The sequence below is a fragment of the Pipistrellus hanaki genome (assembly GCF_964339955.1).
Source record: "Pipistrellus hanaki genome assembly, chromosome: 20".
In the NCBI taxonomy this organism is placed as follows: Eukaryota; Metazoa; Chordata; class Mammalia; order Chiroptera; family Vespertilionidae; genus Pipistrellus; species Pipistrellus hanaki.
In genome coordinates, this window is record NC_140522.1 from 5,294,611 (window position 1) to 5,310,874 (window position 16,264).

A 16,264-nucleotide genomic window follows, 5' to 3' on the forward strand; every position below is an offset into this window, starting at 1 on the left:
TCTTCTCTCTCTCATCTTGTTCATCTTCCCTTATCTTCTCCTCAAAAACCAAAGACAGACACGATGCAGAGGGGGAAAAGGATGGTCAGGGTTGGGTGGCAATTCTCAGGAATGGTGAGAGGAAGCGGTTCTAAACCTGCCCCACTCCCCTCTCTGCACCGAACCAGAGAAAGTGGCTTCCACGTATCTCTGCTCCTCACCAGAAGTCACTTATTCTTAAAACGCTGGTTGGGTTTAATCCACCAAGTGTGGACAAAAGATCTCTCCTCTCGAACTAGTGACAAAGCATGCTTTCCCTCAAGGTTCTGCTGCTCGCTCTTTAATGATTCTACCTGCCTATGGGCGGACATTTCATTTTCTACGTTCTCTAAGCTGCAGACTCGTTTATTGGTTTATTCCCTTCCTAGCTTCCAAATTTTGTTCTCACCATTTTATTCCTCTTGTAGATTAATGCCCTTTTAAAAACTCTTTTCCTATTATCTTTAGCAGAATTTGGGGGGGAAAGCATCATGTTTTATCAGTACCTCCTAGACACTGATTGGCTAAAAATTTCCCTTTATTTGTGGTTGCATCAGCACCCTAAATGAGAAGCTTTTTAAAGCACAAAAGAACATTATTAATTTTTTAGCACTTACAGTGGAAAATTTAATTTTCTCTCTGCATTTGTGTAAGATTTTCAGGAATTCTGGAATTCCTGATAACTATTGTAAAAAGAGACAAATTTAGGGAAAGTCTACCCCCCGAAAGAAAGCCACTCTGCCACCTGTCCTCCATGCCCATACACCCACTGTGTGTCCACAGTACACTCATGCCAACCCTCCAACTTCCCAGCTTCACCCCCTTGCCATGGACAGAGGTAGCGTAGGTGAAGGCCTGCTGGGAGTCTCTTTGGATGCGCCAGGTGGGGTGGACCTACCCAACTCTGAACCCACTCAGCCCTCCTCCCCTGTCACCTGTGGGGATTGGCCCCCTCCCCAAGGCTGGTCTCTGGCCAAGAGGTATTTAAGAAACGCCAGCTCTGCCAAAACCGGTTTGACCCAGTGGATAGAGCGTCGGCCTGCGGACTGGAAGGTCCCAGGTTCGATTCCGGTCAAGGGCATGGACCTTGGTTGTGGGCACATCCCCAGTAGGGGGTGTGTAAGAGGCAGCTGATTGATGATTCTCTCTCATTGATGTTTCTAACTATCTATCCCTCTCTCTTCCACTCTTAAAAAACAAATAAAATATATTTTTTTAAAAAAAGAAAAGAAACGCCAGCTCGGCATCAAACCTGTCTTCTTGTAACTTGTCCCACCCGCTCCTGCCCCCAGATGTGTGAAAAGGAACCATGCCCAGCACCTTTGTTCCACGTGGTGCTGATTCCCGAGTCTCCAGCTGGTAACCCGCCTCCTGTCCCCGTCTACGGAAAACCAGGGCTGATATTAGAAGCAGTTTTTGTGTGGGTTTCCTTCCCGATTGAGAGCTTCATTCCTCAGAAGCCACGGGGCAGCTCTCCCCAGGTCTGCCCACTCACCCACTCACTGGTCAGCTGCCAGACCTGACTTCCTCCTGGCGGTTAACCTGTCCCTGCGTTGGGACAGTCTACTCCCTACTTCCCTCATCAAATGGCTAATGCATGAGATGGGCTCCTTGGAAATACATCCCTTGACGTGAGCCACTTCAACGTTTCTTTGAATGAACTCATCCAATCTTTTCCTGGAGGCAGCCATGGTCAGGGGAAGAAAGAGAGCTCGGGGACTTAGGGGTTAAAAGAAGGGAAAATGGAAGCTAAAAGACGCCCTCCTTCTCCGCCCCATGGTTTTCTTCAAGGCCAGCCCTGTGCGCCCCCTCCTCCTTCCCACACTGCCTCCTTTAACGCTCAACCCACACTAAGCTCTGCCTGATTCCTGCTACTGATTCTGCCATCTCTCAGCATGGCGTTCCCTCCGATTGCTCCACAGACATCTCAGTTCTAGAGTTGCGTGAAAGCAGGGGTGTCCAGTTGACTTGCTTGTTAAGAGTTCCTATCCCAGGACACTCCTGGCAGTTGTCAATCCAGTTCTCCAACCTATGGTTCGGAGGTCACTGTCAAGATCCTACAAGGAAAGACCCTAAAGGTAGGTTGCATGCCCTCCCTTCCCTCTGGAGGGGCAGTGGGAGGCCCCGTGCTCCCACTGTGCCAAGAAGGTGCTGTTGGCCCTCACAGGAACAGCTCTTGGCCTCGCTTTTCAGATGGGATGGTAAGGTCTCACGCTCTGGGAACTGTGAGGAGCCCAAGAGGAAGTGGGATCAAACGCGCGGCACGTGTCTGATGAGCAGTAGGTGTTAATTCACTGACTTACCCCCCACAACCAGAAAGAAGAGGGGGCGGTTGGGGAAGAAACTCGGCTGGAGACAAGGCAGAGGGTTGAGAGGAGCACGGAGGAGGGCACCCACACTGTCGAGGGTGAGGACTGTTTACTGCAGAGGAGATCCACCATCCACTGCCATCAGCCCAAACCCCAAAGCTTGTAAAGCTATAAAAGCATTAAGGGGCCATCGCCTGGAGCCACGCTGGAGTTCCCGGCCTAAACAGCAGGCACTGGGACCTGCAGGCGTGGGATCTCTGCGTAAATAAATGCATGCAACAGATCCAGTAAACATTTACTCCAGCCTGAAGTCAGAGCAGCAGATCCCGCAGCCCCTCTGCACTGCGCAGGCGGGCATGACAGGATCTGTTCCATCTTCTAGATAGCTGGTCATGATGGTTGCAAAGTGGGCACGCTGGTCCGTGCAGCCCAGCTCTGGTCTGCTACCCGGATAATGAAAACCAGATGCTTGTCTGAGGTTACTCATCAACAGACTCTCACCCCCGAGTCAAGTAGGGCTCACCGTTTGCTTGGAGAAGCCATGTAAAGTGGTGATAAGCTGGGGTGACCCTCAACCTGCGGCTGGGGCCACCACTCCAAAGAGAGATAAGCCCTCTGACCCCCCCGGAGGTGACTGGGGAGAGAAATAAGCAATGGACGACACCAAAACTTGACCCAACACACCACGTGGCTTGGGGTATCAGAGCTCCCTGCCCCCAGGTGCCACAGGATGGCTCCTGGAGATGGCAATTGGGCTGGTAGGGACAACTTTGTTGAAAATCTAGAGCTATTATCCAGCTGGTAGACAACTATCTCTTGGAATTCCTGAGCAAAATCTCTCCTGGCTCAGAGAGAGCCACACAATGGGCACATCGGGTGAAACTATAACTCAGTCACTCCTGTTGGCATCTGACACTTTGCATCTGAGAATCAGAACCGATAAATGTAGGCATCAGTGTTTATGGTAATAGCAGGAAGCATCAGCACAAGGATCCTGGGGGAAGAGAGAAGGGGGAACCAGGAATTTGCACATTTTTTAAACCTCACCAAGGAGTGAGGCTGTTTTATCCATTGATTTTTAGAGAGAGTGGAATGGAGAGTGGGGGTTTAGGGGGAGGGGGGGGAGAGAGAGAGAGAGAGAGAGAGAGAGAGAGAGAGAGAGAGAGAGAGAGGGAGAGAGAGAGAGAGAGAAACATCGATGTGAGAGAGACAAATGGATTGGTTGCCTCTTGCTTCTGCACGCACCCCAACCAGGGGTGGGATTGGACCTGCAACCCAGGTATGTGCTCTTGACTGGAAATAGAACCCAATACCCTCTGGTGTGCAGGCTGATATCTAACTACTGAGCCATGCTAGCCAGGGCGGGAATCTTACTTCCAACTTCCTGTTAGCAAAATAAATCAAAGCTAGGTTCAAGTACTATTTTTTTTTTTTTTTACAGACTTAATTTTTTTTTTTTTTTTTTTTTTTAAGTTTTAGGTTCAGAGCAAAATTGAAAGGAAGGTACAGAGCTCTCCCACGGGGCCCTTGCTCACGCACAGGCGCGCGCACGCGCGCACACACACACACACACACACACACAGACGTGCGCGCGCACGCACACACACTCACAGCCTCCCACTGTCAGCATCACTCCCTGAGTCAAGCACCTCTTGATAGCACAGCACCATTTACAGAGTTCCCACCACAAACCCCCCTTATTGTGCACAATAACCAGAGCAGTATCATTAGACCCTTTACCCAAGCGCCAATCTGGCAGCTGAGAAGCCATTAAAAACCTAAGTTGTTTTGGGTTCTTAAACATCACGGTGAAGAAAAGCCCCTACATCAAGCATCAAACTCATGACTGGCGGGCAGCATTTATTAATTTCTTTAAAATATATATATATATTTTTTTTGATTTTTAAGCTGCTTTATTAATTTACATCATGAAAAGAATATTTTTTTTTTTTAAAAAAAACTGGGTGAAATTGCCTTGCTGGACAGAGAGTTTTATACTGAGACAAAAACATTATTCAATTAGAAACTAGTAAGAGGAAACATCAAAAGGTTTACAGAAAAGTAAATCACAAAACTACTAGCTTTTGTAGCAGAGGCCGCATTATTAACCTCAATGAAAACCTTAGGATTTAAGGTATAAGGCAAAAGTCATAGTGATTATCAGGTTCAGGAATTTGGAAGTGTGTAACATGTCTCATTTGCTGCTCCCTAGTCTTTCTCCTGATTTCCATCCGCTGCACTGCCATCTTTTCTCTATTATCTCTCACTTCAATGTGATCGACAGGCTCTTTAGATATGGCCGGACGAAAATTAGGGACAAGTCGCTTAACCCACCCCAGCCCGACATTTCCTCCAGGCTTCTGGGCTTCGCCTCCTCCCAAATGGCATGATTTCTCCTCATTTTGCACAGGGGCCTGGTCTCCTCCTTCGTTTTCCTGTTGGGCATCTTCCACGTTGAGATTTTTAGCCACTTGTTCCTCTCTGGACGCCATTGCTCCTGCTCCGCCGCTGCCGCCCCTGGGGCTGCCCGCCCGCGCCCTCGGGGCCGCAGGAGCTGCACCGGGAAGGGCGCGGGCCTCTGGGCTCCGGCGCTGGAGCGAGGCGCGGGGGTGAGGGGGCCGGTCGCGTGAGGCCGAGAGAGAGAGAGAGAGAGAGAGAGAGAGAGAGAGAGAGAGAGAGAGAGAGCGCTAATTTCTTTAAAATATATTTTATTGATTTTTTCACAAAGAGGAAGGGAGAGGGATAGAGAGCTAGAAACATCGATGAGAGAGAAACATCGATCAGCTGCCTCCTGCACACCCCCTACTGGGGATGTGACCGAAACCAAGGTGCATGCCCTTGACCAGAATCAAACCTGGGACCCTTCAGTCCACAGGCCAATGCTCTATCCACTGAGCCAAACCGGTTAGTGTGGCAGGCGGCACTTAAACAAGGCATTTGGCCACTGGCCGTGAGTTTGACATGCTTGCCCTACATCTTTGAGGGAGGGAAGGGGGGATTAGCATGCACTGACTTTAACACCATTCAATGAGCAGATTTCTAAAGACATCCAGGTCTACTGTTCTAAGAAAAAAAATGGAAGAGATATAATTTCAGAAGAGCCCTTGCTTTGCTGGAATTCAACGTATTCTTTATTGAGCCCTTTGAAAGGTGCTAGATAAACAAGAACAAAATCATCTCAGGCCTTCAATGGAACTTGGAATCTAATAGGGGTCAAAACTAAACTTGCAGGGGGTGGGTGGGTTTTTTGTTTTTTTTTTAATCTTTATTGTTGAGAGTATTACAGGTGCTCCCCTTTCTCTCCCCATCTTCCTCCTGCACCTGGTTCCCATCCTGCCCCAGGCCTTCACCGCCCTGTCTGTGTCCATGGGCAAAGCATATATGCATATCAATTCTTTGGTCAACTTCTCCCCTCCTCCCACCCCCCTTCCCTCTGAGATCCAGCCGTCAGTTCCAGGTATATTTTATTCCCCTATAATCCAGCATAGGCTCATGGAAAGAATATAGTTGGCCATCCATTTCCACGGAAGAGGTGCGGGCCACTCGTTTCCAGGGTGGTGGTCTCGTGGCCACGACCAGCAGAGTTCTGCCTGCCCTGGTGAGAAGGTTTCCCTCCCTCTCCCTCCGGAGGGAGCTGCAGAGACCGTCCCAGTCCTGTGTGTACCTCCAGCTGCAGAGACCATCCCAGTCCTGTGTGTACCTCCAGCTGCAGAGACCGTCCCAGTCCTGTGTGTACCTCCAGCTGCAGAGACCGTCCCAGTCCTGTGTGTACCTCCAGTGCTGCGTTAGAAATGGTGTGTGGATTCCCAGAACATGAGCAACACCTGCATTCTGCAGGAACGCACGCATTCATCCAAGCCAAATGTCATCTGCATCCCCCGCACGCCGCTCCCTCCCTCGGGAGGGCTGATGGAGAGAGACCTGATTACACGCTCTTTTTGATGATGCTGCTAAAAACCGGCTGAAAAACATCAGCCCCTCTGTGCACAGGGTGGGTTATTCTGGGCAACATGAAGTCATGATTATGCTGCACTAATTTTTAGCCGAGTCAGACGTCTCCTGAGAGCGTCGCTCAGGCCCCTGGACCACGGCTGACTGAGTCAACGTTCCCCCGACTTTGGACAAAAGGAGAAGCGGTCGACAGCCTGACACAGACAGGCCAGTTCATGGCTACGTCCCGCAAGCTCTGCTGCCTCTCTGGGGGCCCCACACCCTCCACACACACACACACACCCCACTATCTGCTGCCATGTTGGTAACACAGGCAAGATGGAGAAAGGTGCAGCCAGGTGCCTGCCCCATCCCTAATCAGTTTGGCTCAGTGGATAGAGCGTTGGCCTGCGGACTGAAGGGTCCTGGGTTTGATTCTGGTCAAGGGCATGTACCTTTGTTGCGGGCACATCCCCAGTAGGCCGTGCAATTGGCAGCTGATCGATGTTTCTCTCTCATCAAAGTTTCTAACTCTCTATCTCTCTCCCTTCCTCTCTGTAAAAAATCAATAAAATATGTTTATTTAAAAAAAAATAAAAAAAATAAAAAAAAAGTGATGCCGGGCACCCGTGGCTCTGGGGTTGAGCATGGACCTATGAACCAGGAGGTCACGGTTCGATTCCTGGTCCGGGCACATGCCAGGGCTGTGGGCTTGCCATCCCCCACCTGGAGCTGGAAGCTGGAAGCTGAGGGCCCTCCTCTCTCTCTCTCTCTCTCTCTCTCTCTCTCTCTCTCTCTCTCTCTCTCTCTCTCTCTCTCTCTTCTCATTCTCTCTCTTGTCACAGGCAGCCCCGAAAGCTGTTTAGCAGTAAATGAAGCGTTTAGCCTTTAATTCTCAGATGCATGCGATCTGAAAAAAGAAAATAGCAGACGAGGAAATATCCCGAGGACGTCAGTGGGAGGGAAATGTGCCCAACAGATGCTGCTACTTGTTCTTGTCCCGTTTTATCTTTTAAAAAATACGTAAAACATGAACAATGAGGGAGAAATAGTTCCAGCTTTGGGTGAAAATCACAAAGGGGGTATTTTATAGTTTGGGATGAACCTTTTACATTTTCCTTTTTTTTTTTTTTTTTTTTTTTTTTTTTGCTACTCAACGCACTTCATTAAATCATAAAATCCTAGAGCACGAATAGAACTTGAGAACTGAATTGCTCCGGTTGTTGGTCTCAAGCTGGTGAATGAGCATCCGAGCTAGAAAAAGCCCTTTTGTGTATACTTTCTTTCCATGTCACCTTCATGGTACCATTTAGAGAATCTAAAATGTTTTCTTAGCGTCCTAGCTAGGGTGGCTCAGTGGATAGAGTGTCAACCTGCTGCCTGAAGAGTCCCAGTTTCCATTCCAGTCAAGATCCCCAATAGGGGGCGGGCAGGAGGCAGCCCATCAATGAAACTCTTTCATCATCGATGTCTCTATCCCTCTCTCTCTTTCCCTTCCTCTCTGAAGTCAATACAAATACATTTTTTTAAAATGTTTCCTTAGGTACAAGTATTTGTTCACTCCACTTGTTGACTGACTAATTATCTCCTGCCAAGTGCTAGATGCCCTGTTAGATAGCAGAGATGCAAGAACACGCCCCCTGAGTTCCATGCTCATGATTCGTGGCACAATAAAGTAGGGAATACGATAGATAAAAGCGGTACCCAGAAGACTCCGGAAGGTAGGGAGGGGAGACAAGAGCGAAACCAGACTGCGGAGGAAATTGGGTTTCAGATGTACATCATTCCAGCGGAAGCAATCGCCATAGGTCATCATAACAAAACCTGTGTATCACTCTTTAGTTTTAAAAGGATAGTCACAACAATCGCCTCATTCGTTTCCATAGCAACCATGTGTGGTAGGTCTTATGATGATGCCTGATTTTTACGTAAGAAATGGAGGCCTGAGTTTTTCAAAACAAGGCGTAGGTGACCGAATTGGGTTTAGGTCTCCTGCTCTCCTCTCTCCCTGACCTTGTTTGTCTATTACTATTTTTTAAAACAGTTGTATTGATTTCAGAGAGGAAGGAGAGAGAGAGAGAGAGAGAGAGAGAGAGAGAGAGAGAGAGAGAAACATCAATGATGAGACTCATTGATTGGCTGCCTCCTGCACGTCCCCTATTGGGGATCAAGCCCGCAACTTGGGCATGTGCCTTTGACCGGAATCGAACCTGGGACCCTTCAGTCCACAAGCTACGCTCTATCCATTGAACTCAGAAACAACACGAAGCCAAGTATGAGGTCCCGCAGCTGGGCCTGGGAAGGAGGCAGTGTTTCTAGTTAGAGTCCCTAGCCTGCCCTCAGCCTCCATGGACCACTCTCCTTCCTCACCCCACGCTCCCTCAGCCTCCTCCCACCTCCCCAAGAGTCTCCTGAAGGACAGGCCAGAGGTGTGCCAAGAAGGGCCTTAGCTGGGAGTCAGGACCCTGGGGTGCAGGTTGGATTCTGCCAAGGATGCGCTGTGAGAACTGTGGCCAGGAATTGAATTTTCCTGAGCCTTCATCTGAAAATGGCTTGACGAGAAGACCCTCCGGCTAAAATAGTTGGTGATTTTCACTGTCCTCACTTCTCAGCACATGTTTCTGTAGACACACACACACACACACACACACACAATCACTCACCAGTAAGTTACATTATTTTCAACTCTCGGATGTTAAGTGCAAAAGAATGCTCTCATTAATACCAGAGACACAGGTTATTTTCTCTAAACTACAAAGTGCAATTCCATTGGTATAAAAAAGTAAAACAGCCAATGCATACAGAAAACCACAATCTATATGTCACAAGAACATAAACGTGAGGCCACACTCGGGTGGTTTTCTACCAATGGTATATATCCGTGAGAACTTGGTCAAGAAAATAGAAACCGGCCGAAACCGGTTTGGCTCAGTGGATAGAGCGCCGGCCTGCGGACTGAAAGGTCCCAGGTTCGATTCCGGTCAAGGGCATGTGCCTTGGCTGTGGGCACATCCCCAGTAGGGGGTGTACAGGAGGCAGCTGATCAATGTTTCTCTCTCATCGATGTTTCTAACTCTCTCTCCCTATCCCTTCCTCTTTGTAAAAAGTCAATAAAATATAATCAGCAGCATGCTTTCTGCCTAGCCAGGTGCAATTATCTCCTGTACAAATAAAGAGCCATTAGCCTGGCTGGTGTGGCTCAATGGTTGGTCATCGATCTGTGAACCAGGAGGTCACAGTTTGATTCCCAGTCAGGGCACATGCTAACATTGTGGGCTCAATCCCCAGTATGGGGTGTGCAGGAAGCAGCCAACCCATGATTCTCTCTCATCATGGATGTTTCTCTCTCTCTCTCCCTCTCCCTTCCTCTCTGAAATCAATAAAAATATATTTTTTAAGTAAAGTGACATTCGCCCTAGCTGGTTTGGCTCAATGGATAAAGCATCAGCCTGCGGATTGAATGGTCCCGGGTTTAATTCCGGTCAAGGGCACATGCCTGGGTTACGGGCTTGATTCCCAGTAGAGGGCGTGCAGGAGGCAGCTAATCAATGGTTCCCTCTCATCAAAGATGTTTCTATCTCTCTCTCCTTCTCCCTTCCTCTTTGAAATCTATAAAAATATATTTAAAAAATAAAGAGACATTGACTCCCATCACAAATGTAGCATCATCACTGTAACCGTCATCTACTCCAATCGCAATTCCCCTTCAATATCATGTCATCAATCTAAAGACAATATGCTTAATCTCCAACAGCAAATCTTTATATAAAACAGCGGGGGGGGGGGGAGCGGGAGTGGGGAATTCAGTATTGCTTAATTCAGACAAATAAAGCCATAAGCACATCTACCCAAGATGAGAAAATCTCAAAGGCTGCTCCAGTCATCATTTCCAAGTCTGGTCTCAAGGTTATAGTTGGTATGTTAGCGTGTTCCACTTCCTGGCGCATGCTCTTTGTCCTACCGCTACGCCTTCGGCGGGCCATGGCTCTTGAGCTAGGACAGCGCCCCAAGACTCCATTCCTGGTTGGACTTCCATTAAGTGTCTCACTGGCATGAAAGAACCCCTCATTCCCTGGATTCCACATATATGGCCCTGATTTAAAGCAGCAAAACATGAACACAATGTATTGCAATGTATTCACTACGAGGATTAGGTACTTATAAAAAGTGATGAACTTGAAGAAGGAATTGAGGTCAAGAAGAAGGCCTCTCCCTCGCAGAGAACTAGAAAGGCTTCTGTCAACCAGGTCAAAACCGTAGCAAACCACTGTTTACTAGTACGTTCGAGCTGATGCAATCCAACGCGGCGAGATCTCATCTGTCTGAGCCCTCATCTCCACATGGCACACATGGGAGGAAATGAATGACATGTGTGTCTGCTCTGCCTCCCAGACCTTTGACTGGGGCTCTCGTTGGCAAAACATAAAGTGGAACCTTACTGTCGAGAAAATGCAAAACACCACCGTGCCCAGGGTACTTGGGGAGGGCAGACGAGAAAGGTGGGATTTTTGAGACTGAGTGTAGAAGTTGAAAAGGGAGTAGAAGTTGAAAAGGGGAGAATGAAAATAAAATGAATTTAAACAAGACAGAGAGCCCTTGTACAGATGATGATAATATGCACGGAATTAAGGGATATAATTAAATCGATTCAAAGAACCTAAGGTCCAGTAGGGACAAAACGAAGAAAAAGAAATAAACTTATTCACTGCATATCTATGTTCTCTCTGGAGAAATAATGTGCATATTCATATCAAAGTGCATATATAGCTTCCTACTTTTTCTTCCTTACTCCGAAGAAATTATTCAAAAGAAGAAGAACACTTGGTCCACATGAAAAGCCTTTTAGTGTTATGTCTGAGGAAAGCAGACTGGATCCTTCAGTCTCTCCTGAGAATGTTGAGTAGTCCAGATTTGTGGGTCTATTTACTTTTCCTTTTAATTTGGCCAACTTTTTCTTTTTATATATTTCATGATCTTTTCATGACACCTGGACTCTCAACCTAGGCCACCATCTTCCCAGGGGTGCTGGTTTGGCTCAGTGGACAGAGTGTTGGCTTGCGGACTCAAGGGTCAAGAGTATGTACCTTGGTTGCAGGCACATACCCAGTGGGGGGTGTGCAGGAGGCAGCTGATGAGCTAATGGATGTTTCTCTCTCATCGATGTTTCTAACTCTCTATCCCTCTCCCTTCCTCTGAAAAAAAAAAATCAATAAAATATATATTTTAAAAATACACAAGGCCCATCTTGAAACCTCAGCTTTCTTCCCTTTCTTGGTGTCGATCTGGAATAAAACAAATTCAGGTATCTTGTCAAGTGCAAATTTTGCACAAGATTATAGGAAAATATTGAGCCTTCTCAGGAACACTCTGAATTTCAGTGCTAAATTCCCCCTCCCCTGCAAATTGATTCCCTTTTACCCTAATGGAGACTTCAGCTTAAAGCTCCGTCAAGCATTGCTCACGCCATGCTGCTCTCATGCTCTATCGCTGTGTGACCTTGGGCAAGTTGCTTAACCTTTCTGTGCCTCAACTTCCTCACCTGGAAAATGGAGATGGTGGTAGTACCCACCTTCTGGGGCTATTGCTTAAAACAGTACCCTGGGCAGTTAAACATTGTAAACTTTTTACCACTGCCCCTTCTATATATTCCTTTTTGCCATTGGGACAATTGATAGGTTTAATTACTGTGCTGTCTATAAGCAGCCTAGGAAATAATACATATCCATGTACTGGGTCTGCTTGAAAGCATCTCCAGAGTCTAAGGAAGGAATCATTATTAACATAGTTGGCGGACTGACCATAATACAGTCATCAGTCATGAAAAAAAAAGAATATTTATCCTTTACGAAATCCTGACAGTGCTTCTATTTGGGGAATTGAAGAGAGCTGCCCGAATCGAATCCCAGGAGGAGAAAACTGCCTCGGAAGAAAGATGACCCCTAGATAAACAACCATAAACAGATTTCAGGATCATCATTAGGGCAACAAATCACCCTTCAGAAACGCCCGCTGATAGCTCTGCGGGCCAGCCCCGATGGGAAAGTAACCCCGCTGGGGTGAAATAATGGAGGGCAATACGGCGGGATTGGATGTCATCCGATGAGTGTCCGTCCTGTAATAACTCAGCGGTCACCGGGTCCCCTGGGCCTGCCGTGTCCGGCTCTCTTGTGCTTATTTTGGGGGCCGGACTCGGCGACTCTCCCTCTGCCCGGGCTCCTGGCTTGGGATTTGTTGAAATAAACTGAATTTCCAGGGGTGTGATTTGAAATAACTTAGCCAAGTAGATGGTCGCCTTCCTACGAGGTTCCCACTGGTTTCTTATACACGAGGATTTATTCTATTTTTTTAAATACATTTTATTGATTTTTCACAGGGAGGAAGGGAGAGGAATAGTTAGAAACATCGATGAGAGAGAAACATCGATCAGCTGCCTCCTGCACACACCCCACTGGGGATGTGCCCGCAACCAAGGTACATGCCCTTGACCTGAATCGAACCTGGGACCCTTCAGTTCCCAGGTCAACGCTCTATCCACTGAGCCAAACCGGTTAGGGCAACGATGCTTTATTCTAAGTGCTGACAAGCACTGTTTAACAGCAACTCAAGAGAAAAGAAGGAATCACTCACCTGCCAGCCCAATCAGCCAGGAGGCCCGGCTGGTGTGGCTCAGTGGTTGAGCATCGGGCCTATGAATCAGGAGGTCGTGGTTCAATTCCAGGTCAGGCATCCATCAGCTGCCTCCTGTACACACAGCCCCTGCCAGGGATTAAGTCTGCAAACCTGGGTGCGTACCCTGACCAGATTACAAAGATGGAATCGTTGTGTTGATTGTTGTTTTCTATAATCCTCATCCAAGGATATTTTTTCCATTGATTTTTAGAGAGAGGGGAAGACAGAGAGAAATATCCATGTGAGAGAAGCACATCGATTGGTTGCCTCCTGCGTGAGGCACCGAAAGGTTGCTGATTCGATTACTGGCAAGAATAAGATGAGGACAGTACATCACCCAGTAGGGATGTTTGTTTGACCCTAATCATCTCAGTAATTTCAGGAAGTTATAAAAGAGGTTGGAACATAATTCTAGGCACTCAAAAAGCAAGCTCAGGGAGAAAATCAAACTGGAGCTGTTGGGAGAGTTGGTTTCCCTTAAGTCCCAGCCTTCCATAAAAAATAAAAAATAAAAGTGTTTTAAATAAAGTTTTCCCTCCAGAGTATACTAGAAACTCTCAGATGGGGCTCATGTGACAGAGGCTTGGAGAAGGGACAGTGGAAAATGAACATCATGGACCAGCCCTGTGTGACGGGAGACCATAGCTTTGGTTTTTGCCCATTAAAATCATGTCAGCGTACAAAATTCTGGCAGGAAATTAAATGATACAAACAGATGGAGATAGCGGTATCTTAATGCCCAGAGCAGTTTGTCTTTAAATATAATGACACAAAATCGAGAAGGAGAGAGAAAAAAAAAATCTGTGTTTCTGAGCATCTGTTTTTATCTTAAGAGAGACTGTCAGAGGAGAGACGGTGAGGTTGCCCTGGGAGCTGTGAGAGCACAGGTCAGGCAGAACAGGTACGAGAGGACGGTCTTGGAGCTCAGGGTCCAAGGTCAGACTAGAGGACAGACAGCAGCTCAAGAGGCAGCCCTGCCAGCCACCACAGCACGTGGCAGAACCTGACCATCTACGCCCTGTTCAAGGTCATTGACTGGGGCCGGGCCATTCTGTCACCGAATCCGATTTCCTTGTGGCATATTTGTTAGCACATTCTATGGCTTCAAGGAGTCAGACAATACAGGGAGAGAAAGGCGCTGGGAGCCAGGAACCAGAATTGAATTTCCTATGAAAATAGCAACACTGCAGGAACGTCTGTCTGTTCCCTAGTTTTCCTTGCAGGCCTTATCCAAACCGCCTCCAACCAGAAGGAGGGGGAACTCAGGATGGACCATGTGGCTGGTGAGTTGTACCCCAGGCAACTACTTGACTGCAGAGTAATAGACAAGATATTGCATCAGTTATGATTTCTACTGCTATATTATTTCTATAGTAGATATAATCCCACTGATGAACTTATGTAAGGATCTGATAACAGGAGCTACCTCTTCATGTGTAAGCTCTGAGAGAACTCCCTGAAGAGAGAGGAATAACTTTCTAGATTGAATGGGATTTAATAATTAAATGGCGCGTGAAAGCATAGTGAGGTATTTAGAACTCAAGAGAACTGATAAAATGTGTTACTTTAAATGTGTCCAAATCTAAATTTGATCGATGGATAGATGGAGAGATAGACAGACTGGTATGTGATCAACAAAAACAACACAGATTAATTATGTAATCTTGGTGATCATTCTGTTAAATTCTTTCAACCTAGGTTTACAATGTTATGTGATAAAATATGGGGAGGAGGTGGGAAATGGCCTATAAAAAAAATGTTTCTCCAAAGCCTTTATACCTGTATATACTTGGCTCAGACTGGCATAGCCTCGGCAAAGACAACTCTGATTATTTTGCAAAAATGCCACAATAATGGCAACCTGGATTTTCAGAAAACCTCTTCACTGGCCCAATTGCAAACACTGTCTTCCAAATTCTGACCACACTGATTCAAACAGATCTTCTTTATTTTTTTTCTTTAGTAATTGTTATACAAAGATCCTTCACCAACTTCAAGAATTCAATTCTTGCCCTGGCTGGTTTGTCTCAATGGATAGAGCGTCAATCTGCATGCCTGGGTTGTGGGCTCAGTCCCTAGTAGGGGGCATGCAGGAGGCAGCCGATCAATGATTCTCTCTCACCATTGATGTTTCTATCTCTCTCTCCCTTTCCCTTCCTCTCTAAAAATCAATAAAACATATCTTTTAAAAAAATTCAATTCTTGAAACCTCCATGGTGTAAAAAATATAAAATCTTATCTGAAAATTAGTGTTGGGACACAGAGGTTCCAAAACAACCTAAAAAAAAAAAATGTTTTTCCCTAAATATGTTCACATTGAATAAAACACGAAAACAGCAAAACTCTTTAAATGTTTTTGTTTTGTTTTTTAAACTATTTAAATGTTAAACATTTCAGACTAATAATCATTAGAACCACAAAACTAAATGTTTTTATTTTTAACTTGTTTATAATTTTCTATGCTTTGCTTTAAATGTCATTTACTATCCCTTTCTCGTTGGACAATGGTTTCTCAATCTCAACACTATTAGCATTTGAGGCCAGATAACCCTTATTGGGGGCGGGGGGGGGGGGGGGGGGGGGGGGGGTGTTACCTCTGCAATGAGGATGCTTAGCAGCACCTTTGGCCTCCACCCACTAGATGTCAGTAGTACTTGCCACAGTCATGTCCACCAAAAATGCCTCAACATCCCCAAGTGGCCTCAGGCATTCCTAAATGTCCCCAGGGGAGAAACTGCCCCTGACTGGGCACCCAGCACCAAGTCCTTTTCCTGACATTTCTTCCTCAGCATTCCCATGACGTGCTTGTAGATTCATTTTGCGCTGCCCTGGGGAAGTGGCATACCAACAGGCACCTTATGCCCGATGGAGTCCTTCACCCAATGCCCCACCCAAAGCTTCCATGATTTTACGGTTCCACACTGTTCCGCCTGCTCTGTGTGTGGGGAAGGGATGGAGAAAACTTGAAGCTTGAGACAGAAAAAAGCTTTCACTGGCCTTTACCTAATCAACTGCCCAACTATCTTTAACTGCCCCCTCCTACACACACACACACACACACACACACACACACACACACACAGGTTTATAAACACTTTCTCTGCACTAACTTCTGGCCCGAGGCCTCTTTTCTAGTCCCAAAACCAAGTCTCGTAACTTTTTCTAATTATCCCCCATTTGAGTGACTCACAATTCTGAGATTTCCCCATTTCAACAAAGACCTGCAAAAACCAACCCAGACATATTAGAGCTTTGGGGAACAGAACTGGGCTCAGAGCGCAGCTGATTCTCTATTCTACGTCCCACCCGGGGTTTATGGCTGCCAAAGTGGGCGTAAT

At 46.7% G+C, this 16,264-nt stretch overlaps 1 protein-coding gene across 1 annotated transcript; it reads right to left on the reverse strand.

Moving 5' to 3' along the window:
• Positions 1-4,234: 4,234 nt before the first annotated feature.
• LOC311614267 (protein BEX4-like) lies at positions 4,235-4,951 on the reverse strand. The gene has a single exon (XM_084868966.1). It carries the CDS (start codon positions 4,817-4,819, stop codon positions 4,457-4,459), a length of 363 nt encoding a protein of 120 aa, XP_084725092.1. The 5' UTR covers positions 4,820-4,951; the 3' UTR covers positions 4,235-4,456.
• Between the last annotated feature and the right edge of the window lie 11,313 nt (positions 4,952-16,264).

Excerpts from the sequence above, each read along its gene's own strand:
- LOC311614267 (XM_084868966.1), bottom strand. The coding sequence starts at position 4,819 with ATGGCGTCCAGAGAGGAACAAGTGGCTAAAAATCTCAACGTGGAAGAT.